The sequence below is a fragment of the Bos indicus genome, chromosome 5 (assembly GCF_029378745.1).
Source record: "Bos indicus isolate NIAB-ARS_2022 breed Sahiwal x Tharparkar chromosome 5, NIAB-ARS_B.indTharparkar_mat_pri_1.0, whole genome shotgun sequence".
Classification (NCBI taxonomy): Eukaryota; Metazoa; Chordata; class Mammalia; order Artiodactyla; family Bovidae; genus Bos; species Bos indicus.
This window is the reverse complement of record NC_091764.1, coordinates 116,228,274-116,254,701: the sequence shown is the minus strand read 5'-3', so window position 1 is coordinate 116,254,701 and position 26,428 is coordinate 116,228,274. Positions and strand designations below refer to the sequence as shown.

Below are 26,428 nucleotides of genomic sequence, written 5' to 3'. Positions count from 1 at the left end.
TTCTGTTAAGGAAACACTGAAGAACACAGGCTTTCCCAGTTAACACTGACTTCACAGGGAAGCAGTCATCCTTATCTGTGGGCATCATGTGTATTAAAATCCAAGCATGCTCAAATCCCTTACACAGATTGCTGCAATAATATTTTAATATAACCTATGCACATCGTGTCATACACTTCACATCATCTCTACTATTTATAATGCTTCAGATCAGATCAGCCGCTCAGTCGTGTCCAACTCTTTGCGACCCCATGAATCGCAGCATGCCAGGCCTCCCTGTCCCTCACCAACTCCCGGAGTTCACTCAAACTCATGTCCATCAAGTCAGTGATGCCATCCAGCCATCTCATCTTCTGTCGTCCCCTTCTCCTCCTGCCCCCAATCCCTCCCAGCATCAGAGTCTTTTCCAATGAGTCAACTCTTCGCATGAGGCGGCCAGAGTACTGGAGTTTCAGCTTTAGCATCATTCCTTCCAAAGAAATCTCAGGGCTGATCTCCTTCAGAATGGACTGGTTGGATCTCTTTGCAGTCCAAAGAACTCTCAAGAGTCTTCTCCAACACCACAGTTCAAAAGCATCAATTCTTTGACGCTCAGCCTTCTTCACAGTCCAACTCTCACATCCATACATGACCACAGGAAAAACCATAGCCTTGACTAGATGAACCTTTGTTGGCAAACTAATGTCTCTGCTTTTGAATATGCTATCTAGGTTGGTCATAACTTTCCTTCCAAGGAGTAAGTGTCTTTTAATTTCATGGCTGCAGTCACCATCTGCAGTGATTTTGGAGCCCCCAAAAATAAAGTCTGACACTGTTTCCACTGTTTCCCCATCTATTTCCCATGAGGTGGTGGGACCAGATGCCATAATCTTCATTTTCTGAATGTTGAGCTTTAAGCCAACTTTTTCACTCTCCAGTTTCACTTTCATCAAGAGGCTTTTGAGTTCCTCTTCACTTTCTGCTGTAAGGGTGGTGTCATCTGCGTATCTGAGGTTATTGATATTTCTCCCGGCAATCTTGATTCCAGCTTGTGTTTCTTCCAGTCCAGCGTTTCTCATGATGTACTCTGCATAGAAGTTAAATAAGCAGGGTGACAATATACAGCCTTGACGAACACAATGTAAATACTATGTAACTAGTTGCTTGTGTGCCACAAACTCAAGTACTGGTTTTTGGAACTTTGCAGCATCTTCTTTTCCCAACCGTTTTCCCTTTTTTTGGCCGTATGGTATGGCTTGTGGGACCTTAGTCTCCTGACCAGGGACTGAACCTGGTCCCTGCCGTGGGAGCACAGTCTTAAGCACTGGGCCACCAGGAAATTCCCTTTCCTATTTTCAATCCAGGTTTGGCTGAGTCCACAGATATGCAGCCCAAGGATACAGCGGACCCTCTCTGCACTGTCAGGGATAGGAAAGTTGCAGTTTTCAATAACAGTACTTTATTTCCATTTAAAAATGGAATTAAACAATTCTAAGGTACTGGTGGCCGGTGGTCTTGTATTTAAGGCTGCTTTGGGCCCAAGCGCCATTTAATCAAGGAGTGGCCTCCTAAAGTAATGGAATCACTTTTGAACATTATTTCAGGTAAACAAAATGCACTCTGTGCCTAAAAAGTAAAGTCACAAAACACTTGCTTTCTGTTCTCCATCAGCTGGTCCCCAAGAACTGGAGCTAGCAGGTGCCACTGTACTTGTCCTCTGTTCCTTTTTCAGTGGTGGTGGTATCACCTAGACCACCGCCTTCTCCCTTGAAAGACAGCACCGTAACACTGAACTGCCCCTTTGGTGCCACATGAGCTCAGTGTAGACCCTGGTCTCTGCCTGGGCTATTCTCCCATAACGTGGCTCATGGAGTGTCACTGACCCTTCAGAGTACATCACTGTTCTGCTGTAACACAGTATACCCGTACTCCTGAAACCCTCATGCCACGCAGAAGTACACAGTGAGAACCTCAGGGTGATGGGAAACAGCGCCCCCCCCCCCCCAAATAAAGAGACAGGAGCTTAATAAATAGCTGGGTTTACACACACTTAATAGTTAATACAAAATGTAAAAACGTTTCTAGCTTGAGGCAGCAAACAAAGCCATACTTCGTTACTCCCTGACCCACTCTTTCTCAGAGATGAAATTATAAGTGAGTTATACTTGTGTGCAGGTGTGCTAAGTCGCTTTAGCCGTGTCTCCTTGGCCCAGTGGACTGCAGCCCGCCAGGCTCCTCTGTCCATGGGATTCTCCAGGTGAGAATACTGGAGGGGGTGCCATGCCCTCTTCCAGGGGATCGTCCCGACCCAGGGAGTAAACCAGAGTCTCCTGCAACTCTGCATCGCTGGTGGACTTTTTACCACTGAGCCATCAGGGAAGCCCAAGTTATGCTTAGATTGCTTCTGATATATCCATCATGCAGGGATAAATTTTCATTTTAAAGTAAGAATCACAGAAGAACTGACTATAGATACATTGATTCATTATAATAAGGCGGCCTGATTCTCAGTGTGGCGCTCAAAGCTTATCCTGAGCCGGCTCTCCCTTCTCCAGTTTTATATCCTGTTTCATGTCATTTCTATGCTTTAATATTGCTGTGTGCTCAATGGCTAAGTCATGTCCAACTCTTTTTGACCCCATAGACTAGCCCACCAGGCTTCTCTGTCCATGGGATTCTCCAGGCAAGAACACTGGAGTGGGTAGCCACTTCCTTCTCCAGGAGGTCTCCCCGACCCAGGGATCGAATCTGCAGCTCCTGCACTGGCAGGTCATTACCACTGAGCCACCAGGGCAGCCCCACATTGCTGTACTCTGTGTCTGACCAACTTTCATATATGTTGCCCTGGTTGCATTCTGTAAATGCATCAATTTTTTAAAAGCCAACTTAAGATGTTTGCGTTTCAAAAAACATTTAAATATTCCAAGTAATCAATTTCACAATTGAGTGACAATTCAAGGTAAAAATTCTCATTAAATACATGATACCACCTTGTGTCATAACTAAAGAGAAGACAAGCAAACGGAGTTGAAGATAAAATTTTATTTCTGACCAGAGTAACATAAAAGATTTGTTTTCCATGCTTCAAAAAAGAAGAAAAAAAAGGTCTTAAGGAGCTCTCTGGCTTCTCTCTCACTCCCTACACATCCCAAGTTCCTGTTTCCTGTTCTTCCCTTTCTCTAAACCTGTGGGGAGCTCTAACATGGGAGCCTCGACACAGAAGCCACGCAGGGCCAGTGCCAGGGTCACAGAGCAGCTCAGTGGGCACAAGTACACAGCCTGCCAAATGGCACGCTGCCCGCCCCGCGTGAGCCCTGACGTTTATAGCGTTCTGACAAGTCTCTGTCAAGTCTTCACTGTGCAAATCCGTGAATATGGGCCGTGGGGGGAGGAGTTTAAAGAGAGAAGAGCAGAAAGGGACCTTACCCCATAGAATAAAGGCTAGGAGAGCTTGGTATTTAAGTTTAAAACTTGGTCTTGTGCTCGACTTAGGATTGGTCAGTTATCTGTAACATGACGCACCTGGACGATGTCCTGTGCTTTTGAAGAGGGCTTCTGCCTCTTGGAGACTTCACTTCTTAGTAGTAAGTAGATTTGCCCTTCTTTAAAAAACAAAGTAACTAAGATTACAGAACTCCAAAGAAGCCCCACAGAGGTAGGTGCTCTTTAAACACCACGCTCACTCATTGACTCAGCGCCTCCAGTATCCATTCATTCTTCAGTAGTTAACAATATAACATCTAATTTTTTTTTCTACAGTAACATGTTTCCACACAAAAATTATAAAATTTAAGTGTCTAGTGTCTTGTTTTCTCTTTGGCAACTACTGTTGCCTGGACAGTCTACTCTCCCCCTTGTATTAGAGGAAAAAGACCGCCTGACAAAGGCGCATCACACGGGAGCTGGGAACACCAGGTACGTCCCTGCCCACCGCTCTGGTCCCCGAGGCAGCGGTCTCCTCAGTCCTCACACAGGACGCCTGCTGTGTGCGCGCGCCACCTCGCGAGCACTTCAGCACAGCGGACTCCCTCCCCCAGCTTCCGCGGGCACATACCCGCATGGCTCTCGGGGTATTCGATGGTTTAGGATCGAGAGAGCCTGTGTGGAGTTCTCTAACATTCGTCCTCGTTGGGGATGGCACTGTGGTTACAGAAGGCTGGTTTTCAAGTTGCAGCTTTTATTGGTTTTAAAAGATTTCAAGACCCTCCAGCGTCATCTGTTTCAACAAAAAGGAATACCACATTAAAGTTGATCTTAAAAAAGTCTTTGCAATGGGATTTCTGTTTCAGAAACTTTACAATTTTCTTATGTGCTAAAGACTTTGAAAATACCTCCAAAACGGAAACAGTGGCTACTGTCTAAAAATGGCTTTCTGACTTATAAATACCATCAGAGGACAAAATCAGTTACGACATTAGTTTTGCAAAGCTCTGTGGAAATTTCAACCCAGGAATAGGAAGGCCACTCCCCTTCTTAGTGGGCTAGAGGAGGGGCAATTTCCACATATCCAGCGGGAGCCTGCGGACTAGCAGGTCAGCGTGTGTGCATGACGGGGCTGCCTGCAGCTCTGAGAGGATGAACCTGGGTCTCACCCACACGCAGCGGGACAAAGCTTTCTGTAAGGAAGACTAGACCGCGTTCTCGACTCGGACAGAGCCGTCTAGCAAGGAGGCTGCTGGTGTGGGCGTGGCATCCCCAAGGAGCCCACCGGCTGGCTTGCCCAGCGCTCTTGAGCAAAGCCCACCAGCCAGTGTGCTCTGCTGCCCAACGGGCACACACACCACCACTCAGAGGTCGGCCCGGCAGGGGGAGAGCTGTGCACGTGCAGCAGCAGCTTCCCCACGACTGATGTGAACAGTCACCCAGGCCACTCTCGTACACACCAGCAGGTGACTGAGGAGCCCCAGACATGGGGAAACAGCAGCAGCAAAGTGTGCAGGGAAAGACTGTCCTGGAGGGCTGGACACTAAGGGGGCATAATCAGGAGAGTGGCCACCCCTGAGTGCTGAGGGGTGACTAAAAAAGGGAGGAGAGTGGGGTGGGCAGGCTCTTGGCAATGTTTCATTTGAGCAGGAGGTGACTACACGGGTGGATTCATTCACTTTGTGAAAACTCCCTGGGCTGACCGTACCCTTCGTGTACTTCCCTCGGGTTTTTCTTTAGAAACACGCTAACTTAGAAGATGTTTAAAGTGGGTCTCCCTGGGCAGCTGGAACAATATACACATCGCCCCTTCCCCCCCAGAGCCAAGGGACGCACCGCACGGTGACTGCCAACACCTCCAAGCAAGGCCGACCTGCAGTGGCCCAGAAAGGAGAGGCCGCCTACCTGTATCTGACTGTCTGAGTTTCTTCAAAACTTCAATTCCGTTTTCTTCTAACTTTCTCTTTGCACAGTCCTGGCATGCATTCCCTGAAAGATGAAAACTTTTATTAAAAAGCTTATCTAAGAGTGGTTATCATTGAAAAGAACATGAATAACAAATACTGGCAAGGATGTAGAGAAACGGGAACCTCGTACACAGCTGGTGGGAATCAAGCTAGTGCAGCCACTGTGGAAAACTATCACGCTTTCTCAAAAACGAAAAACAGGATTGCCATTCAATCCAGCAGTCTCCCTCCTGGGTAAATACCCAAAACAACCACCCAAAACTCTTAATGAGAAAAGATGCACGCACCGTAGTGTTCACCGCAGCAGGATGTCAGCTGCCACGACACGGAAGCAAGTGAATGTCAACATATGAAGATAAGAGAATGGTGTGTGTGTGTGCACACGTATATATAAAATGGAATGCTGCTCAGCCATAAAAAAGAAAACTGCTATTTGCAGCAACATGGATGGGCTTCGAGGGCATTATGCTAAGTAAAGTAAGTCAGACAAGTATTGTAGAAAATCACATGGAATTTAGAAAATATAACTAGTAATACAACCGCAAATCAGATTCACAGATACAAAGGAAAAAGCAGTGGTTACTAGTGGGGAGTGGGGAGGGAAGGACAGTACAGGAGCAGAGGATTAAGGGCACAAACTGTTAGGTGTAAAGTAAGCTCTAGGGATGTATGTACGACACCAGATACAGCCAGTATTTTAAAACTATAAATGGAGTTAAACTTAAAAAATGTGAATTCACTATATTGTACGCCTGTAACTTATGTAATATTGTACCACAACTATACTTCAACTGAAGATTTTTATTTAAAAACCACTTATCTATTCTAGAATTCACCCTCCAAGGACCCAGTTTGTAAATCTGATTTTAGTGAAGCACTGACCAACTAATCCCTGTGGTTAGATACAGATGTTTATCAAGCTACTGCTTTTTTCAAGAGAAGTATGGTTCTGGGAATCAAGAGAAAGCAACTAAAACAAATGGGTCCTTTCACACAGAAATAAGTTAGAAACGGAAAGCTGAGTGTAACTGTTTAATAATTCCTAAACCAAAGCCGTCCAGCACTAACCAGTTTCCATGTGTGGCCCTGCTGAGACGGGCAAGGAGCCCACGGCTGCAAGGCCCCTGCTCCACTGACCGGAGAGAAGCCCCTTCTAACCCCACTGACTGACCAAGGTGGGGCAGCCTGGCACAAAATTCACCCGGGGTGAACGCCGGGGCACACCGAGTTCAGTCACAGACTGTCAATTCATAAACGGGCAGAGCTGAGCCCTGTAAGAAGCGCATTCACATTTCCAACAAGTAGTAAATAAATAGAAAAATCTACATGAACACTCAGAACCGTTGCAATTAAAATGTCTGAAGAGGATGAGTCAAAAATTTAATACATCGCGGACCAAATGGCATGATACATATAGACTCTCCAGTCCCGGGGCCTCTGGCTCTCGGACAGGACAGTACTCCTGGCGCCAGCAGGTGGCCCCAGTCTGACAGAGCTGACCGCAGGTGCAGGGCTGTCTTTTTAACCCCTTCATGGTGGCAGGGTCCCTCATGAAGGGGCTGCTATTCGTCCTCTCGGAGCGGGGCTGTCCTGACACAACACGGGCTAAGTATTTAATGTGAGAAACACTTCTCTGATTATTTTATAAGTGAGGATAAGAATGTATAAAGAAAAACCAGGCTGGTGAAAATCAAGATCTGCTTTACCCAACAACGTGGTGCTGTCCACTCGATCGGCATCTGGAGAAGAAAGGAAAACAGTGAGCAGAAGCCGCTTGACAGCTCTCCCTCCTCAGGCCATGGTGGAGCTGGGCGAGGCTGGCTCTGACGCCAGGGGCCCTGCCAGCCTGAGGTGCGCTCACCACGTGGGGCAGCTGGGGCTGACTCCTGACCCTCCTCTCCACCCAGGGCCGACGTGAGGGCTGAACCCACGATGTGCGACGCCCCCGCGCCAGCCGGGCACCATCACAGCTGCCCCCTCCCGGCTGTCACCAGTCCACCTCTCGCACCCAACGGGAGAAACACCTCAAGGCTGTACCCACACACGTGCTTAAAGACACAGTCACAGATTCTAAGTCCAAACGACCTTCAGCCCCCGGCGCCTGTCAAAGCCACTCAGCTGCTAGGGTCTGGGAAAGGGGCCTGAATGGGGACAGGAGTCCCCTGCCAAGAAAGACACACGCGGGAGGGAGCCCCAGGCAAGGTGCTTGGAGGTAGCGGGGGCGGGGAGGCAGAAGCCACTGCCAGCCCCACCTGCGTCGGCAGGCGGGCCTGTGTGGGGCGCCCCGAGGGCACGTCCGACTCTGCTGTCCGTCCAGGGCCCCAGTCCAGCTTCAAAACACCTGGGCAGCTGAGTTGCCTCTCTGAGCTTCTCCGCAGCTCTAAAATCATCTACTTAGTAGCAGTGGATTCGTTGTTTAGGTGCTCAGTCCTGTCTGACTCTGCAACCCAAGCGACTGTACCCTGCAAGATTCCTCTGTCCATGGGATTTCCCAGGCAAGAGTACTGGAGTGGCTTGCCATTTCCTTCTCCAGGAGATCTTCCTGACCCAGGGATCACACCCACACTCCCGCACTGGCACGTAGATTCTCTACCATGGAGTCACCAGGGAAGCCCAGGAGCAGCGGATACTGTGACTAAAAATGAAATAAGGTCAAGGACATATAAGTCACGGCAACGTGCGACATGGCAAGTGTCAGCTCCCGGCTCTTCTCAGTAAAGACCGCCACCCTAGTGACACTGTCATTAATGGAAATTCAACTTAAATTGGCCCGTTTTGCTAATTACTATCAATTCCAAAAAGGCCTAGTGGGAAGAAACTAAGCTGCCAGATCATCCGTGCATCGTGTTCGCGTGATCTTCGAGTTCTCTCGAGTTCATAGCTGGTCATGCCCAGGCAGCTCTGTGGTTAACCCGCTTCCACCACCTGTGGGGGACCGTCTGATCTCCTATTAGAAGCACATGCGAGCCCACACAGACCTCTCCAGGTCTGCTGTCATCCATGTTTTATGATACAAACTCCAAGCGAGCTGCCCTGATGGCAAGAAGACCAGCTGAACCAGCGCTCACGTATCGTGACAACTCCTGGGAGATGATCGGCTCCCCAGAGGAGGGCCGAGGAGAATTACTTAAAAGGGGTGCTGCCTTCAGCAGAACAGGGAAAAGACGTTATTTGAAAAAAGAAAGAAAGTCTTCGTGGAACTGTTCTGTGCTGCAGCGGCTGTAACTGTTTAACGTGCAGCGTGACGGGATTAAGGTGTGAGACAGCTGCAGGTTGTCAGGGGCACAGCTGGCGGAGCTGGGGGGCAGCTGTCTTTCTCGGTTAAGGTAATCTGAAGCAGGGCATGTCATCTGAAACAGGAATAGACGTGTACAACTATACGCACGCTTTAACTAAAAAACTCAATGTACAGACTATGACTACCATGCCAATAACCCCAGTCTTCTGTTTTTAAGTACACAGAAACAGTTTTTTAAAGATAGAAGACTGGTGAATCTAATGGCAGGTAAAATTACTTCTCAATTTTATTTATTTTGTGGCATGTAATTTATGTCTATAAAAAGGGGGAAAATGGAAGAATCCTATTGGTTTTATACATTGAAAAGTGAAAAAGCAAACAAACAAACCAGACAAGCCGTACCTGGACTTCGCTGTTTGCAGATCTGAGTGGCGAGGTCTTGCACGTACCCTGGAAAGTAGTCGAAGCAGTCCCCGTAGGACACGACCTTGATGCCGTGCAGAAGCATGTCTGCCTGATGCTTGAAGAAATGGTCCTCGCTCTCCTTGAGCACCAGCATGTAGTGCTCCAGGTCCACCTTGTTCGGCACCGAGTACAGGAAGAGGGCCTGGAAGATCTGGTCGCGCAGCGTCTCCCCGCAGCCCACGAACAGGAAGGACTTGGTGCGGTACAGGTTCTGGAGAACTTCCTGCGAAAGCACCGACGGGAGACTGGGCTTGCCGACCGTGAGCAAGCCCTCCCGGTGCCAAGCCACCTGTGTGCGACGCTGAATCGCCGCTGCTCCCTGGTGGGCCTTGCCCGAGAGAGAGCCGCAGAGGAGCAAAGTGAGGGAGGCAGGGGGAAGGGAGGGGGCCTCGTCCTGGGAGCCAGGGTGTCGGCCAGGCCCCTCGGTGGCGGTGTGCTGCCCACTCCGCCCACCCCACCCCTGCAGCCAGCGCAGCCTCTCAGTTCAAATCCTCTAGAATCACACGCAGTTTAGAATGTTCAAAACATACGATAAGGAGATGGAATTTTTTTTTCAGTTATGTGCACACACCTAATCCCTGGAACTGACCTGTCTCAACGAATGGAGGATGGGAACTCCGAGGGGAGGGCCTGGTTTGTGGAGTGAGGGCAGGGGAGCTCGGGGCGGGGGGGCAGTGATGGTCCCCCGAGGGTGGGCACAGAGGGTCAGGCAGGAGCACAGGCAGGTTGGCACATCACCGACCCAGACACCCAGAGAGGCTCCGTGTCGGCCAGGACTGCCCCTGCCCGCCCACGGCCATGCCAAGGCAGCAGAGGGGCCCAGCCCAACACTTGTCACCACCCTGTGCCCGGGGACAGCAGCCAGACTGTGAGCTCCAGAGCGAGTCACTGAGGACCCCCTTGGCTTCTAAGTGCATAAAAAGTGAGTTCACAGAAAGACACGAGGCAGTTTCGCCACCCCTCGTTTTGTCTATGACATCAAAAAAGCCTTGCAGAGAATGAAATTCGAAAACGAGGTTTGGAAAGAGACTGCTAAGTAGGGAAAGGAAAGGAGGTGCATGGATGGACAGAGAAGAGGAGCAGGAAGGGGCGGCGGGAGGAGAGTGCAGCGACGGTGGCGGGCCTGCAAGTCGCCCTCAGGAAATGGAGCCATGTCCCGGGGCAAGAGGCTCGCTCGAGTTCATGGAGCCTCTGTTCAAGGTGCCCGAGGGGCGGGAGGCCTGGACCCTGCTCAGCCCACCCACGGCTGGCGGCCCCCACACAGCCCCAGGGGCGCAAGCAGGGCCACGTCAGGGAGGGCGTACCATGACCTCTGGGTCTTGAGTGACGTCTTTATATCCCGAAGGATCCAACACCATCCCGCAGGGGTCGGTGTACAAGCCGTGGATGTGAAGGACCCCATACCTGACGTTCCCCCGTGCCCACTGCAGGACCTGGGAAGCACAAGCGGACACAGCAAACAGAGACTGAGAGGAGCACCTGGAGAGACTCGTGGTTTCTCAAACCCACCTTGACGTGTAAGTGAGAGAGATGCTTTGATGTATTAGTATCTCTTTAAACCTAAGAGAAATTCAGCTGTTAGGGCTCATTTTGTCTCGTTCTGCTGTATTAAAAAGAACTAATCCATTTAGAGACCAAGACGGTTACACAGAAAATACCTTTAACATTTTATATAATAACAAACGGCTAAGACTGATGACTTCAGGGAGATTATGAAAGCTTTCTGTTCTAAATCACATGTTATATTTTCATTACTGTTAGGCATACACTGATTTTACTCCCTGAAATATATATACATACAGAACAAATAAGTCATCAAGGAGCTCTCTCCTGGCTTCATGTCAAGATACAGAAGGAAGGTCCTAGAGAAGCTGCACGTCGTGTACATGCCTTTTATCTTCACACCGGGGACGTGCCCGTCAGTGCGTGAAACTGACCCCTGCAGACCAACCGACACTAGCGGGCAGAGGCACCAGAGCGGGCTCCCTGCCACCTGCAGCTCATTTCTAGAAGCTCCAGGGACCGCAGTGAGCAGCCCCACGGACGGGAGCGCATGGCTCAGACGTGGGGACGGGAGCACGTGGCTCAGACGTGGGGACGGGAGTGCGTGGCTCAGACGTGGGGACGGGAGCGTGTGGCTCAGACGTGGGGACGGGAGCGTGTGGCTCAGACGTGGAGCGGGCCACTAACGATTCGGGGGAGGGTGCAAACCGGAGCCCCAGCACGAGGCGTCAGCCCGGCGGCCCTTGGGGGCCCTGTGTGAGGAGTGGGGCTGGGACCGACCCCGCGACCCTTGCAGTGAGGGAGGAGCAGGCAGGGATGGTGTAAACCCACAGGCACACACACGCACACCGGAAACACAGCTGATACGATGAATCAACCTCAGTAATAACAGAAATAAAAGCATAAAATGGGCGCCCGTATCCAATGGGAGAAATGCACGGAGTTGGGTTTTTAGCAGCGCCACAGGCTAGCAAGATCAGGAAGATGGATGACCCTCTCACAGCTGTGCTGTGTAAGCGGGGAACCCTTCTGCAGAACACTCAGGTAATTTGTATCGTCTGTCTTTAACACAACCATACTCTGACCCTAACATTTTTCCAGGAACTTATAAGAAAGGGTAAGAGTTTCCAGTGTAGCATTGCTTATAATTGTGGCAATACGCTCACAATAATGATAACCTCATCTCGTAATGAAATTCCATGTAAAACCACGCTTCTGAACAGTACGGGAGTAAAGGAAAAACCGCACGCACAGACTTGATGCGCATCGCCACGGCAGCACACGACTCACTCGGGCGCCCCGCCCCGCACCTTGGTCTTGTCCTTCAGGTCCAGCGACTCCATGGGCTTGCTCTGCTGCTGCCCGAAGATCTCCAGCAGGTTGTCGTAGTTGGTGGTGAGGACCATGGTGCCCCGCTCCATCAGGCTCAGGATGGACTGCAGCACCAGCGGGTTCTGGATGTGCCGCTCCAGGTCATCGAAGACCTCCATCAGGCAGTCCTGGAAGAAGTTGGGCTTGGCGTCGCCCGTGCGCTGCAGAGAGGAGGACCGGGGTTACAAGACGTTGTCTCTCCACCACCACCGAGCCCCCAGGCATGAGAGAATAGTCTAGGTGCCAGAGAGACATCTGATGCCTTCAAACTGTGGAGCTGGAGAAGCCTCTTGAGAGTTCCTTGGACTGCAAGGAGATCCAACCAGTCCATCCTAAAGGAGATCAACCTTGAATATTCATTGGAAGGACTGATGCTGAAGCTGAAACTCCAATACTCTGGCCACCTGATGTGAAGAGCTGACTCACTGAAAAAGACGCTGATGCTGGGAAAGATTGAAGGTGGGAAGAGAAGGGGACGACAGAGGATGAGATGGTTGGATGGCATCACCAACTTGATGGACATGAGTTTGAACAAACTCCGGGAGTTGGTGATGGACAGGGAGGCCTGGCGTGCTACAGTCCATGGGGTAGCAAAGAGAACAATAAGAAAAACAGTAGTCTTTTTTACAGAAGAAAGAAAACTGCTGACCTCATAGAGTTTATTAAAACTCTGGAGGAGGGAGACTGTGCCAATATGCTAGTGACATGTCAACAGCAATCAATGCTATCAAAGCAAAGCAGAGAAGAGGGGCTCAGCCCTGTGGGGGAGAGGGTGGCCAGGTCAAAGAGCATCGGGAGGCCCACTGATACAGGACTTTGACCCCAGAGCCGAGGAAGAGGTGGCTCTGGAGAGGGCACGCCCAGCAGGGATGAGCCCGAGCGAGGGCGCCTGGCACAGGTGGGGTCAGACGGGTGACCCGGAACGACACCCTGTGGGCCCCACAGACTTCAGGGAGGCCTGGGCTCTCCCTCCTCGGGAGCCACAGGGGCCCAGGCTGGCGGCGGGCATCTGGTGAGGGACAGTGTATCACGCTGCCGGTGCTGCAGAGCCCCCAGGACCAGGAGCGGGACAGGCCCGGGATGCAGCGCGCAGGTCGGGGGGCCGTGAGCAGAGCTGCTTGGTGGAGCCACCGGGCAGGACGGGGAGGCGTGCAGACCCCTGAAGAACAGTTTGGGGTGCTGGGCGAGGAGGCCCGCATGACCTCAGGGCGCCCCAGCCAGCCCGGGCCTGCGGCATGCATGCACGAGCATCCACAGGACCCACCGCCCTCCAGACTGTGCCGGTCCCCCAGCTCGAGCTCCCGCTGCCAGACGCTCTGATCCCCGCCCCCGTTTCCACAGGCCTGCCCTCAGGGAGCCCCACTCCTCCACGCTCCTGTGTGAGTGTTCCCCTCCTTCTCCCCTGAGAAGCGGCTTCCACGTCCCTGGCACCTCACTTCTGATCGGTGAAGACCTGGCGGACCCCGCTCACTGCCGTGTCTCTCAGCTGCACGTGTCGCAGCGCACGTGGGTTCACGCCCAGCGACCTTTCCTGCACCACAGTGTCTGCACGCCTCCGTCACCTCCTCCGGGGACCTCCACACCCCGAACCATAGCAGGATCAACAGCCGGCCTCTTTCCAGAAGTCCTCCACCTGCCTGACTCAGCACCCTGGCTCCCAGGAGGCTTCGCCCCACCAGGACCCGCCACCACTAACCCCATCTCTCACTCCCCCACTGGCCTACCCCACGGCGCAGCTCAGACTCCACAGGGTGTCATGACCTGAAGTTACTCCTGAAAACGCCTGCAACTTCCCGGCCCCTCCCGGCTCCACTGGAATCCCCAGGCAGAACTCCACCCCCAGGAAAACCGACTCCCCACTCATTCCACGTCCCTGCTCCCAACCAGCTGATCACGGGAGAACACCACCTCTCTGACTGGCCTTACTTTAACTCTTTATGGAAGTGCTCAAAAATCACAAAGGAGTAGAAAGGAGAAAACCCCAAACACTCATCTCCCTTAATGAACCTTGCATCAGACCTGCCCCTCTCTGAGGGGACGCCCTCGCCCGAGGCCCCAGGCCCGCCCACAGCCCCCCGGCCCTGCCCCGGCCCAGCAGCCCTGCCCCTCTCCCTGCCGAGGGGCCCCGGGACGGCAGACTACTTTGGGCTCTGCGGGTGAGGAGCTCTGCGGCCGGTACTCGGCTGTCCGGAAGCATGAACGCAGCCCTAGACAATACATAAATGGACGCAGAAGCTGCTTTACTCAAACCAGCAGGAGCCACCTGCCCATGATGTGAGCTGCCCCGCGTTTATCACCGCACCCACACCTGGCACCATCACCCAGCTGAAGCACTTCCCAGACTCTGGTAAAGCCACCTACGGCCACAGGGCAAATTCTGGCTGATGCCGCGACGTGACTGGCCTGTGGCACGTCAGACCCCGCGAGGAAGGACGCGCGGCCCTCCTCCCCTCCCCTCCGCCGGAACGCTGACGTCACTTAGGCGGGAGTCGGGCAGCCAGCCTTGGGCACGAGGTGGAGGCCGCACGGGCGGGCAGCAGGGCAGCCTGTGCCCGTCCCAGGTTTTCACGTGAGAACGTAAATGCCATCGCAGTCAAGCCGCGCACTTTCTCTGGGTACTAGCTTTTCTCCTCTGTGAATCTTCCTGTATCTGTCCGCCCCAAAGGAGACGACGGCTACACTTCTTCAGACGTGGGAGAAACGCCCCTCGGACACCGGGCCCCGGCCACGTCCTCCACTCTGAGGGCAGCCTGTTCGGGATGACCCGGCCGCGCCCTGTGGGAGCTCCCCTCTTTCTGCACCAGCCCGACTGGCTCCGGGCACCACTCAGCGAGCGCGCGCCCCTACGCCAACCTCCCTTCCTTGCTGGGTCCTTTCCTGAGGAGACAAAGATGCTCTGTCCTCTCAGTGACACTCTGGGGACGCACCTGTCATGTGAGGAGTCGAGGCTGGCCTGCTTAGGCCCAAGGAGAGCTGGCGGCCACGCCCCATACTGCACCAGGACGAGGTCACTGGGCCGGTCCCCAGAGCAGCCCGCTGACCTCCCTGGGACGAGCTCCCTCACCAGGCTCTATCTGACGTGGACTGTCTTCAGGGCCACACGGTGCCTGGGACCCCCATTTAAAGGGACGCTATTCTGATGAACTGAAGGACTACTGGCTCGTGAGCCCAACTTGTGGAGACATTTAAGCCCCGGACTCCCGGTTTACCAGCCTGGCCCTGAGCCAAGCTGCCCCAGAGAGTCCGGAAGCACTGACCTGGAAAGCACTTACCGGGGACATCTTCCGGATGAGGTCATGGGCGACCACCAGCAGGTCCCCGTCCTTGGTCACCTTTCTGCGGAACTCGGCCACGTCTCCGGGGTGCAGCACCTCCAGCTGCTCGGCGGCCTCGATCACGGCCTCGATGCAGCTCCTCCAGGAACACAGGGCAGGGATCCCCGGGGCAACCGCTGCGCTGACGCCAGTCCCAATGACCAGGAGCAGCTCCTGGGGCTGTTTCCGGATGAGGCTTTTTAAAAACTTTCTGCTTAAAAACAAGGGAGGGGAAGAATGAAAGCCAGCAGGAAGCACAGCTACCGCAAGGGCGACACTGGAGCCCACGAGCATCCGTGAGGGGGCGGGTCCAACATAGCCCGCGCTGGACACACGCCTCGCGCCGCCACACTAACCACAGGACGAGCCTGTGCGCTGCTCTTCATGTTCATCTCCCTTTCTGTGCGTCCCTCTCCCTGGCTCCATCCTCATTCCGTGAGGGACATGGGGACTGTCTTGTCCATCTCGAGTCCCCGGGATGTTGATGAGAGTGATGCGTGTGTGTAAAACAAAGAAGCTCAGCAATTTAAATTCCTTTAAGACTGCCAAGAGCTTGTAAATACAAACTGTGATGATAAACGATCCCTGGTTACAGGGACAGGAAAGAAAATCCCTGGCAAAATGCAGGTCCTCCATGACCCACTCCCCCGCAAGCACTTCCTCCTGCATTACTTCACGGAGGCACCACCTGCCCATTTATCATCAGAGATTTCTTTCCTGCAAAGCACGACACCTCCAGCCTAGAGGTGAGCCTCTGATGCCCTGCTGCTTGGTGCGGCGGCCAGGTGACAGCGGCCCCTCGGGCAGGAGGAGAGCTGTCTCCTGGGACGCTTCTTACGTTGATGCAAAGGCCCCTGAGGCCATCTCCCGACCCAGTGTTACTGGCCCCCGCGGTAAGCCGCTAAGTACTAAGTAACACACGAGGAGATTTGCGGTGGGGGCTGTACACCGGTGTGAAGGTGCAGTCGACGTCATTTACCTTGATTTTTGTTCACTTCTATTTGTTGTCTTTTCCACTGAATCCATCTGTGAGTCCTAAAGAGATTCAGAGGCAACTTCTACTTCCCAGATGAAAGTCCTTTCATCAGTACCCTGGAAGAGAGATGAGGCTGGAATTAAAATCAAAGGTCCCAGAGCTCTCTCTAAATCAGAATTACTGAAAACCATCACATACAAAATTGGAGAAGGCAATGGCACCCCACTCCAGTACTCTTGCCTGGAAAATCCCATGGATGGAGGAGCCTGGTAGGCTACAGTCCATGGGGTTGCTAGGAGTCAGACACGACTGAGCGACTTCACTTTCACTTTTCACTTTCATGCACTGGAGAAGGAAATTGCAACCCACTCCAGTGTTCTTGCCTGGAGAATCCCAGGGACGGGGGAGCCTGGCAGGCTGCCGTCTATGGGGTCGCACAGAGTCGGACAGGACTGAAGCGACTTAGCAGCAGCAGCAGCATCACATACAAAAACACAATCCAAAACGGTTCCTAAGCCCCCACTCCTAATCCTGTGACTTATGAGGCCAGGCGCCCCGAAGCCCAACTCTGGAGGGAGAAGACAGGAAAGGGAGCGCAGGAGAAGGAGGCGGCACAACGGCCAAGGGCCGGGGCTTTGCATTGTTCCTTCACCACTCTGCTCTAGGACCACTTCTGGGGACACGGACACCAGGGGCTTATCACAGGAGGGAAGACACGCCAGAGGACAACAAAGCAAGCCACACAGGTCCCCAGGATGACCCTCGCTCTCGGAGGCACCGAGAGGTTTACTGAGACATTCCAGGACACGCCAACAAGTCTTCCAAGACACCAGGTCTCCGCCTGGACACACTGAAACCCAGTCCAAAGGAATAGTCTGAGTCCAAGGTCAACTCTTAATTTACATAAAACAGGACTCTCAAACCAGCTAGGTCTCTATCACCAATCTCCGTATTCTACCACCTTTCCAGAATCATATTGCCTCCACCAATTCTATACCTAATATTTACTGTAAAGAAGGAAATACACAGAAAAATAAAGATTAAAACACCCATAATGCTACTACCTACAAGCACTGACTGTTAGCATTTGTATAGTTCCCTCTAGATTTTTTACTTTAACATGTTTACATCGTTCGAGACCATAGGTCATATCTTACTTTTTCATGCATTTTAATAAAAGCATTTCTTTATGTTACTCAAAACTATTCATAAAGAGAAAAAACTAAAGGGAAAAAAATAAGAAAAAAAAACTGTTCATAAATACAAGTGTTACAGCAACATGCGTGAATTTCTATCCTACTGCGAGGCCATCAGGCACTTCATCCACCACCCCCCCTCCCCGTTCCCCGCCAAGGCAGGACATCACTGGAGCTCTATGACAACCACCTTTGCACACAAAGCTTTTATCTACTTTGAAATGATTTATTTAGGAGAGATTTCTGACAAGCAGAATTGCTGAGCTGCAGCATATGAACCCTGTAACATATCTCAGCACATGCTGCCAAAATGCTCTCCAGAAAAGTGGTCAGCAGAACGCCTAAGCGCCTGCTGGGCAAAGCCCAACTAGCACTAACCGAAAACCACCTTTCCACATGTGTAATCTTTTCTCCTCCCTCCTCATTCAGAACTGGGTCACTGAAAATGATTTTCAAGGAAACAAGGCTTAACTAGTCTAGGAGCATCGTTAGACTTTAAAGAGGATCATAAGAATATCCCCTGAAATGGACACAGGCCTGTGTAGGGTCCTGTGGGCATCCCTCCCCGCCGACCCCCAGCCCGGGGGAGAGGGCGCCATGGGCCTTCCCTAGATGCTGGGGCGGGCCTGCCGGCGAGCTCAGCACTGCCCCCTGGCGCCCGCCCCCGTGCCCAGGTGCTGCTGGGCCCTAACTCCTCCCGAGTCGTCGGAGGTCAGCTCGGTCCGTTTTTGTTTTCGCCACTAGATATTTTCTCAGGAAAGGAGAAATACTGAGCTTTCCTACTGTGCCTGATAATCCCGAGTATAGGTGACCTTGGGCCCCAGCCTGGCGATTTCAGTGACTGGCCTAGCTCTTCACCAATCCTCAGTGTAAACAGCTACACAACAGGAAACGTTGCTAACAGACCAAGTTCTGCAAGCTCGGGAACCTCTCAGAGGAAAAGTACTCTGGACTTAAACTCGAGTCAGAGAGCTCGGGCACCGCAAAGGCTTTCCAACCTCCTCCCTCAGGAGGGAGCTCAGGGTCCTTTCCGCTCCATCCTATGAGAGGAGTCAATATAAGACGCTCACCGGCTGATGAACCTACGCCACTTCGCCACCTGGGATGGAGTCTTTTATCTCACCCTGCTCTACACGACAGTTTAGAATATTGTCTAATATTCTAGACAGTGCCCAGACTCCAGAAGTCACATGCCCTAAACTCTCGCCACTGTGAAGAGCTTTAGAAATCTCTCTCATTCTTTCGATTATTGTTCAGCTGCTTTTGATGCTCCTTTATATGTATGCTCATAGATACAAACTGAAAACCTAAATACTACATGTACACTTCTGCAAAAGAGTGTGAACAAATTACACTTTTGTGGACTGGATTTAACTCCAAAATGAAGTGATTTCCAATTTTCCTAGAGAACAAACCATCGCTGCGGGCACTGAGTGCTTCTGTAACAGGCGAGGGCTGGTGCTCCTGGGTGGCCGGCTGCTGGCTTAGGTGCTCAGACCTCGCCCTCCTCCTAGAGGAGGAGGTGATGCAGGCCTGGAACCAGCTCCCCAGCACGTCCAGGCAGATGAGCCTCCAGACGCGAACGCTGACGGCTACCTTTAAGGATCACACCCACTAACACAGGAAGTACCCGATCACATTAAATCTCAACACAATAACTATGCAGTGATGAACTGCATAGCTGCCCATATTTAGACATTCACAGTTCATTGTAACACTGCATGTTTAAAGACATTACCTCATTTCCTGTTCTTTCAGCAGCAGGATTATCAGAGCCAAACCCCACAGTGACTAGAAAGTACCCCAGTCTCGCCTTGTTTCTAAACCCAGGGCCAAGCAGGAGATCTCTGCAGCACTGAGTACCCGGATCCTAGAAGTCTCCACAGGACGGTGAGCCTCTGGCACTCCACCCCCAACCCCAGCACCATTCTCTAAACCCATCAGCTTCCAGGCGACGACGGTAACAAAAGCCTCCGAGACCTTTCAGAAGCCGCGTCTCTCGGTTCCCCTGGTGACCGTGTCGTCACCGCAGTTTGCAGGCCCAAAGCCCAGTCATCACAGCAACCCACTCCTTTTTACAAGGACCTAACAGCGTTTTCTGAGAGCAAAATCTGGCCCCAACACAGATCTGTATAAGCAGTTCCTGTCCTTTTTAGCCAAAGTCATGAATAGAATTTTGAATAGGATATTTTCTGCTTAAATTTGAGATTACGAGCATTTTATGAATGAACTTCAGAGTAGTCAGAGACTGCCTTACTCGTTGAATGCCTATGTTCCACCCTAAATAAATGATCATCTGAGTCTAACGCAAAACGCAACAAACTACACACACCACACCAGTTCCTTAGAGCTAGCAGAGCAAACCCCGCTTCCCAGCCCCTAACTCCACGTGCCGGAGGGTTAACCCTCGCCTCACTGCGCCCCCGGTCCCCCGGCCCTGGTACAGTCAGCCCCTCGCACTGACGCCAGGTTGGTCATATGACTTCTTTGGCCGACGGGATGTCGGCAAACAAGCAAGCAGGTATGTGACAAGCACACTGACGCCGGAGCCTGCTCTCCTGGAGTGGAACTCAGCCTCGTGCAACCCGGTCTAGCCTCCAGGACAGCTACCAGTGGAGAGCACCACCAGCTGGGCCAGCCAGAGTCCAGCTGAACCTGGCCCAGGGGCTGAGCCCTCAAACACTCATTCCCGCACACCCCACTCCATACATCACCAGAAAGAGGAGAGGGACGGGCAGAAGACAAGAGTACCAAGATAAAGAGAGAAACGAAAAAAAAGCATGAATCAGTGAGTGAACGAGTCACAGTTTTGAGGGGAAGGGAGAAAATGCTTGTCAAGAACAGTATTTTATTACAAGTTGTTGTTTTAGTCGATCAGTCGTGTCCGACTCTGGGACCCCACGGACTGCAGCCCACCAGGCTCCTCTATCTATGGGATTCTCCAGCCACGAATAGTGGGGTGGGTTGCCATTCCATTCTCCAGGGGATCTTCCTGACCCAGGGACAGAACTGTGTCTCCTACACTGGCAGGCAGATTCTTTACCACTGAGTCCCCAGGGAAGCCCTTTATTACAAGTAGCATAATAAAAAACTTAAAATCACTTTCTATGACAAATTACACCTTCGCTCAAGTGCAAACCATGTAACAGAAGTTTCAAATCTGTGGGATCCTGAAAAATATCCTTAGCAAAAGTCAATTTCTTTCTATAAATGAATTATCACATGGCTCTTGAGCAGTAAGAGCGGAGATAAGCGGGCATGTGGTAAACATGTACTCAGAATACATTCCTCTTACACAGCAAGGGACGGAACATCGCAAATATTCATGAAAATTTCTAAATGTTGGCTTTCAACTCTTGTTCCCAATCCATAGGGCGATGGAATAAGATGCCCCCAGAATTTGTGGGAAAAAGTCACGCCCCTTTGACTACTAACAACTTGATTCAGATGAAGGCCTGAACAGGCAGCGCAGCAAGCTCTTATGCTCAACATCCCCGCTTGCTCCTGTTATCCAAGGAACCCACGCTGAGGAGTGACTTCGACGCCTGCTGTCCTCAGGGGACAGGAGACCTGGAAATGACAGCTGAGGCCCTGTGTGGTTCCTAAAGACTGGAATGTCCTTACAGGAGGCCAAACCCGGTGACTACACCCAGGCGGGTCTGCAGGCCTCCAGCCACCAAGCAAGCCCTTCCTGTCAGCAGCTGGCAGACCACCTGCCTCACCTGGCTGTTAGCATCCCCAGGCCCTTCAGTCTAATGTGACTCCCACAGACTGCCTTTTTCGCAGCAATCTGGTTCCCCCAGCTGACCTGGGAGGGGGCCACAGAAGCAGAAGTCACTGGGCAACAAGAGGAAGTTTTCAAGTACTAATGGATTATCTGGAATCTGCCTGACAGGTTATTCCTGGCGAGTTTGATTGGCCTAATTAGGTTCACCTGAACTGAAAATGAGCTGCAAAAGGACAGAAACCAAGCTTCCAGAACCGCAAAGGAGAGGCCTGCCCTGAAACCACAACGCCCAGGGCCACAGTGGAGAAAACAGGGTCTGGAGACCAGAAGCACCACCACTCTCTGAACCTGTTTCCAAATCTGTCGAAAGGGAATGCCATCATCCCCATCACTGACTGGCTTCTCCTGAAGATTTTAAGCGAGCCAAGGACCCGAAAGGCACTTAACCTGAAGACGTTTATCTACCACTGTCGCCACACAGGCAGCCAGCTTCTCTCCCTCAGCATTAGCAGGCTTTCACTTTAACACTACTTCCCCACAACTACATACTCATCTAACCTGGACTCTGGTGAAACTTGACCGCTTGACCTAGCCATTTCTAGTGAGAGGTCTCCAGGATGAGCTGTTTTCCCCCCAAGTTTCAGGAAATACAAAACCTCAATTTGAAAACACGCTACTTAACCAAACGCTTTTTATTCAGTCGACACAAACTGCAGCGGAAAAAAAATTCTTATTCTGTAGTGATTGAAACGTGTCCGTTTGCTTCTTGAAAGCAACTCCAGAGTAGCCTGGGCTCATCTGCTCAAACCAAGAAAACAACAAAACCCACCGCTAACGAAAAATGTACAGGTCACCGTTTAGTTCAAAAAGCAGCACTAATTATTGACACCTTCTACACCTGTTAGATCTGAGGGCAAACACTAAGCGCTTACAAGCACGATCTCATTCAAAGCTCCCCATGACCCTGTGACGTGGCTCTTATTACCTCTCACCTGGCCAAGGCTGACGGTAAATCCTTTCAAGAGGCCAACCACCAGGATAAATGCAGTCGTCCCAGCTTTCTCCAAACATCAGTGCGGCTCAGACGGCAAACAAATACACCTGCCCTTTTACTAGGAAAACACTAGCTGCCAACAGCTGAAGTGTTCGCCAACAGTCTGTCCATCGGATATGACACGCTGTACAACTCAAAGACACATGTTACTCAATAATCAGCCAATAATGGTAAAAACGTACCGGTACAGAGGCTAAAGGCGTGCTGAACCACCAGCATTTACCCATCCCAAGAGGGATAAAAGATGTTCTATTAATAGAAAGTAAACCTCCAGTGAAATCTAAAATTATAGAACTGCAGAGCTGGAGGAGTCTTAAAGGTTCTGGGATGTCAAATACCCTACTTTACAAATGTGAAAATTGAGTCTGAGAGACAGTGTCTTGGTAAAGGTCCCCCAGGAAGTCAGGGGACAAGCTATACTCACTCCTGGCCCAAGCCCCATAATCCTGCCACTATCCCAGGCTCCACCTGGTCCACTGTGACCCCCAGAAGTTCATATAAGGCACTAATCTGTAGCTCTTTTTACCATCAAACCTTTACAAATATCAGGGCTTCCTTGGTGGCTCAGACGGTAAAGAAATCTGCCTGTAATGCAGGAGATTCTAGTCGGATCCCTGGGTCAGGAAGATCCTCCAGAGAAGGAAATGGCAACCCACTCCAGTGTTCTTGCCTGGAGACTCCCATGGACAGAGGAGCCTGGCGGGCTGCAAAGAGTTGGACACAACTGAACAACAAATATTTCCACTTTACAAATTTCAAACCACACAGCGTGGCTGGTCTACAGGTTCACCTGTTTCCTTGCTCCATTCATTCTCCAGGAATGCTGAAGGAAACAGCCACCATCAGGAAAATTGAGAGGCAGCAAGAAGCGGCCTCGGGGAAAACAACCAGCTCACAAGAGTTCTGTTGGGTCCCTGCCTGTGGCTTATCACGCAATTGTCTGTGTTAACTTTAGCAGAGACAGATAAGGAGGGCTCAGCCAGGAAACAAAGCCACCTCTGGAGAGGACATCACTCTCCAGGGAGAGAGACCTTGAGGCTCTTTGCAGGAGGAAGTAGGATCCAGCACGCAGAGTCCAGTCCTGACAACTGAGTGTACCGGCTGAACGACTTCAAATAGGGGTCAGTTACTCCGCCCCTCTGAGCTGTGTATTTCCTTTATCTTATATCTCAGGGTTGCTGGAACATGAAAAAAGCTAACATTTAAACTAGCAAAGCCTACGACAGTGTGATTCCCCTACACCCCATGCAGGCAGTGGGTATTCTTCCTGGGTTTTTTCAATTAAAATTAAATAACAGTTAAATTCAGTTCCTCAGTGACACTAGTCTCATTTTAAGTTCTTAAACTCCACGCAACTCCATGTGTCGAGTTTACTGGAGGGCACGAACACAGAACATCTTTATCATCACAGAGACTTCTATTATCATACTGGGAGAGTCTCCCTGCCCCTCACGCAAGTCCAGACCTCCACAAACAAAAGTCATGTGCCTTTCTCTTTTAAATCGCTCTCTAATCCACACCCTCTGCCACACCTTGCGGTCCTCTCAACTTGTCTAGACTTCTGACAGCTACCCTGCTTCCGGTTTCAGCCCCTGCAGTCCCAGTCTCCAAAGTGACATTTCTGACACAACACATCTGAACTCTCAGGACCCCCAAGCCCAGCTAATAAACCAAATCCGCAATCTGGTTCCATTCCTGAGACCCAGCCTCTCCTCCCTGCCCCCCCATCCACTGTGCCCCATGTCCATCTCCTGCGTGGAGGCTGGACTCACCCTAACAAACAGACAGTCACCCTGATGAAGTCCTAGGTGACCTATAGGCAGAAGGACCAAACCTCCTCTAAAAAGACTAACAAGTTCCCAACGCCAGTCCCCAGGCAGAAAACTGGGGGCTGAAACGGCAAAGAGCAGGACCGGTCTTTGGGTCTAGACCTGATGAAGCCAGCCATGCGTGAGGTCCTCGCCGGCAACACCCTGGTCCAGGTCACCTCCCACCTTTCCCGTGGTCTTGCTCCCTCCAACCAATTCTCCAGCACCAGACCCAGCGACTGTTCAAAAACACAAAATCTATCTTCACTCTGCTCCTCAAACCCCTCGATGGCTCCCTACTCCTTTCCAGTACCAAATCCTCTCTGCTGTGCTGAGTTGCCTCAATCATGTGTGACTGTGACCCCATGGACTGTAGCCTGCCAGGCTCCTCTTTCCAAGGAATTCTGCAGGCAAGAACACTGGAGTTGGTTGCCATTCCCTTCTCCAGGGGATCCTCCTGACCAAAGGACTGAAGCTGGGTCTCCTGCCTTGCAGGCAGATTTACCACTGAGCCACCGGGGAAGCCCCCAGATCCTCCTGCTTTGGTCCTGACCCCCTTGGCCCACCTCTTTCCTGCCCCTCCCCATCGCACTCTAAGCTTCACACCTCCCTCACTCCTCTTGCACTGATCAACGCCCACTTTCCTTCAGCTTTGAGCTGGTCTACAACGCACTCAGGGGGACAGTGAAAGCAGTAATTCAGGAAAGGGCCAAGGGCATGGGGCCTCAGGAAACAAAGCTGGATTCTTCCCACTTCAGATTCTAACTGCTTGAGGACCTTGTTCATTAAGGTCTTATTCCTCCAGTCAGAGGCTTCCCTGGGGGCACAGTGGCAAAGAACCCACCTGCCAAGCAAGAGACTCAGGCTCGACCCCTGGGTGGGGAAAATCCCCTGGAGAAGGGAATGCCACCCACTCAGGTTACTCTTGCCTGGGAAATCCTACAGACAGAGGAGCCTGGTGGGCTAGTCCAGGGGGCTGCCAAGAGTCAGAATCGACTTAGCAACTAAACCACCACCACCTTTATCTTGATCCACCCCAAGCCCCTCACCTACTTAGATCTGCCTCCCTCCACAACACATCTGTTTTCTAGGTGCTTCTGTGGGGCCATATGAGCCTCAGCAAAGAGCATTAAAAGTTAAACACTGTCCTGCTTTGGCCTCAGTGCAACAGTCAACACAGTGCAAGCGCTACAGCCCCTGCCCAGCCACAAAGGGTCATCGGATGACTCATTATACACCTCTACTTCTTTTATATTAAGAATTACAAAAACCCGGGAACTCTTTCACAGATGCCCGATGGGTCCACAGACCGCAGGTTTGAGAAGCCCAGACTCCAGACCTGCGTGGACAGGGTGCCAAAAGGGACTGAACCTCAAGGGCAGGTGGTGGAGGGTGGGGACGGCAGTCTAGGAATACGGGGCGGGGGGGGGGGGAGCCTAGGGAGAGACGGCATGGGGGGTGGGGGGTGGGGTAGCTTCACGGCCCAGGGGGGTTCTGAAGAGGCCTGGGGAAGGGAAAGTCAGGGACAGTCGCTGGGGTCCTGAAGGAACCTGGGGAGGTTTCTGGAACTGAGGATCCTCGGGGGTCCCGGGACCCTGAAGCGGCGGCAGGGCCTCAGGGAGTCTCGGAGTCTGGATGGGTAGAGTCCTGAAGGATTTCGGGCGAGGACTCTGAAAAGTGTAGGACAAGAGGTGACCGGCAACCCCCAACAGGGTCTCGGGGGCCAGGGGCCTCTGGAGGGGCCGGGGCGGATCCCGGGGGGTCTTCGGGGCTGGAGTTCCTGAGAGAAGGGTTGGGGGTGGGTCTTGGGCACCGAGGTTCGTCGGGGTCCTTCAGGCGGCCGTGGATCCCGAGAGTGGCCGGGGGGTCTGGAGGGGCAGAGACGGGTCCTGAGGGTCTCGAGGGGGCCTCTCTCCACTCGGCACCCCCGGGCCGCCCCCCGCCAGTCAGCTCACCCCACGGCGCCTCCTCCGGCTCAGCGGGTCCAAGTCTCAGGGGGCTCCGGGCGGCCTCGCGCTGGGGTCGCCTGGCTGAAGGCGGTCTGCGGGGAGGGCGACAGCGCGCGCGCCGGAGCCGGAGCCGAAGTCGAAGTCGGAATGGGAGGCGGAGCTGGAGAAATCAACGCCGCGCCGCCCTCAGGCGCGACTCCAACCGAGGCCGGCCGCAGCGCGGCCGCAAAACCTTCCCCCGCGCGCCCGCCCCCGCCGCGCGAAGGTTCCGCCCCGAAACCAACGGCCCGGGAGCCGCAGGCCCCGCCCCCTGGAGGCCCCGCCCCCACCTTTGGCTCAGGCGCGGTCGAGTGCGCCAGGAGCGCGGTTCAGTTCAGTTCGCTTAGTCGTATCCAACCCTTCTCGACCTCATGGACTGCAGCACGCCAGGCCTCCCTGTCCACCGCCAACTCCCGGAG

The 26,428-nt window shown here is 52.4% G+C and overlaps 1 protein-coding gene across 8 annotated transcripts; it reads right to left on the bottom strand.

Annotated features, from left to right (window-relative positions):
- Positions 1-128: 128 nt before the first annotated feature.
- Positions 129-26,189, bottom strand: FAM118A (family with sequence similarity 118 member A). 8 transcript variants are annotated; one of them, XR_011566899.1, is made up of 10 exons: positions 25,977-26,188; positions 16,240-16,352; positions 15,219-15,474; positions 11,886-12,107; positions 10,377-10,505; positions 9,010-9,295; positions 7,076-7,108; positions 5,308-5,391; positions 4,034-4,195; positions 129-1,066 (listed from the first exon to the last, which is right to left on the bottom strand). XR_011566899.1 is itself a non-coding variant. In XM_070790574.1 (9 exons), the coding sequence occupies exons 2-8, from the start codon at positions 16,284-16,286 to the stop codon at positions 5,340-5,342; spliced, it is 978 nt and encodes a 325-aa protein (XP_070646675.1). In that variant the 5' UTR covers positions 16,287-16,352; positions 25,977-26,189; the 3' UTR covers positions 3,007-4,195; positions 5,308-5,339. The 8 variants fall into 8 exon arrangements, 7 of the variants coding, with proteins under 7 accessions (XP_070646675.1, XP_070646673.1, XP_070646674.1 ...); XM_070790574.1 differs by lacking the exon at positions 129-1,066 and having other exon boundaries at positions 3,007-4,195; positions 9,057-9,295; positions 25,977-26,189; XM_070790572.1 differs by lacking the exon at positions 129-1,066 and having other exon boundaries at positions 3,007-4,195.
- Positions 26,190-26,428: the final 239 nt, after the last annotated feature.

Excerpts from the sequence above, each read along its gene's own strand:
- FAM118A (XM_070790572.1), bottom strand. The coding sequence starts at position 16,286 with ATGGATTCAGTGGAAAAGACAACAAATAGAAGTGAACAAAAATCAAG. Across the intron at positions 12,108-15,218 it reads TCATCCGGAAGATGTCCCCG|CGCACGGGCGACGCCAAGCC; the intron begins GTAAGTGCTTTC and ends TCCTCTCTGCAG. Across the intron at positions 9,296-10,376 it reads CTCAAGACCCAGAGGTCATG|GAAGTTCTCCAGAACCTGTA; the intron begins GTACGCCCTCCC and ends GTGCTTTCGCAG.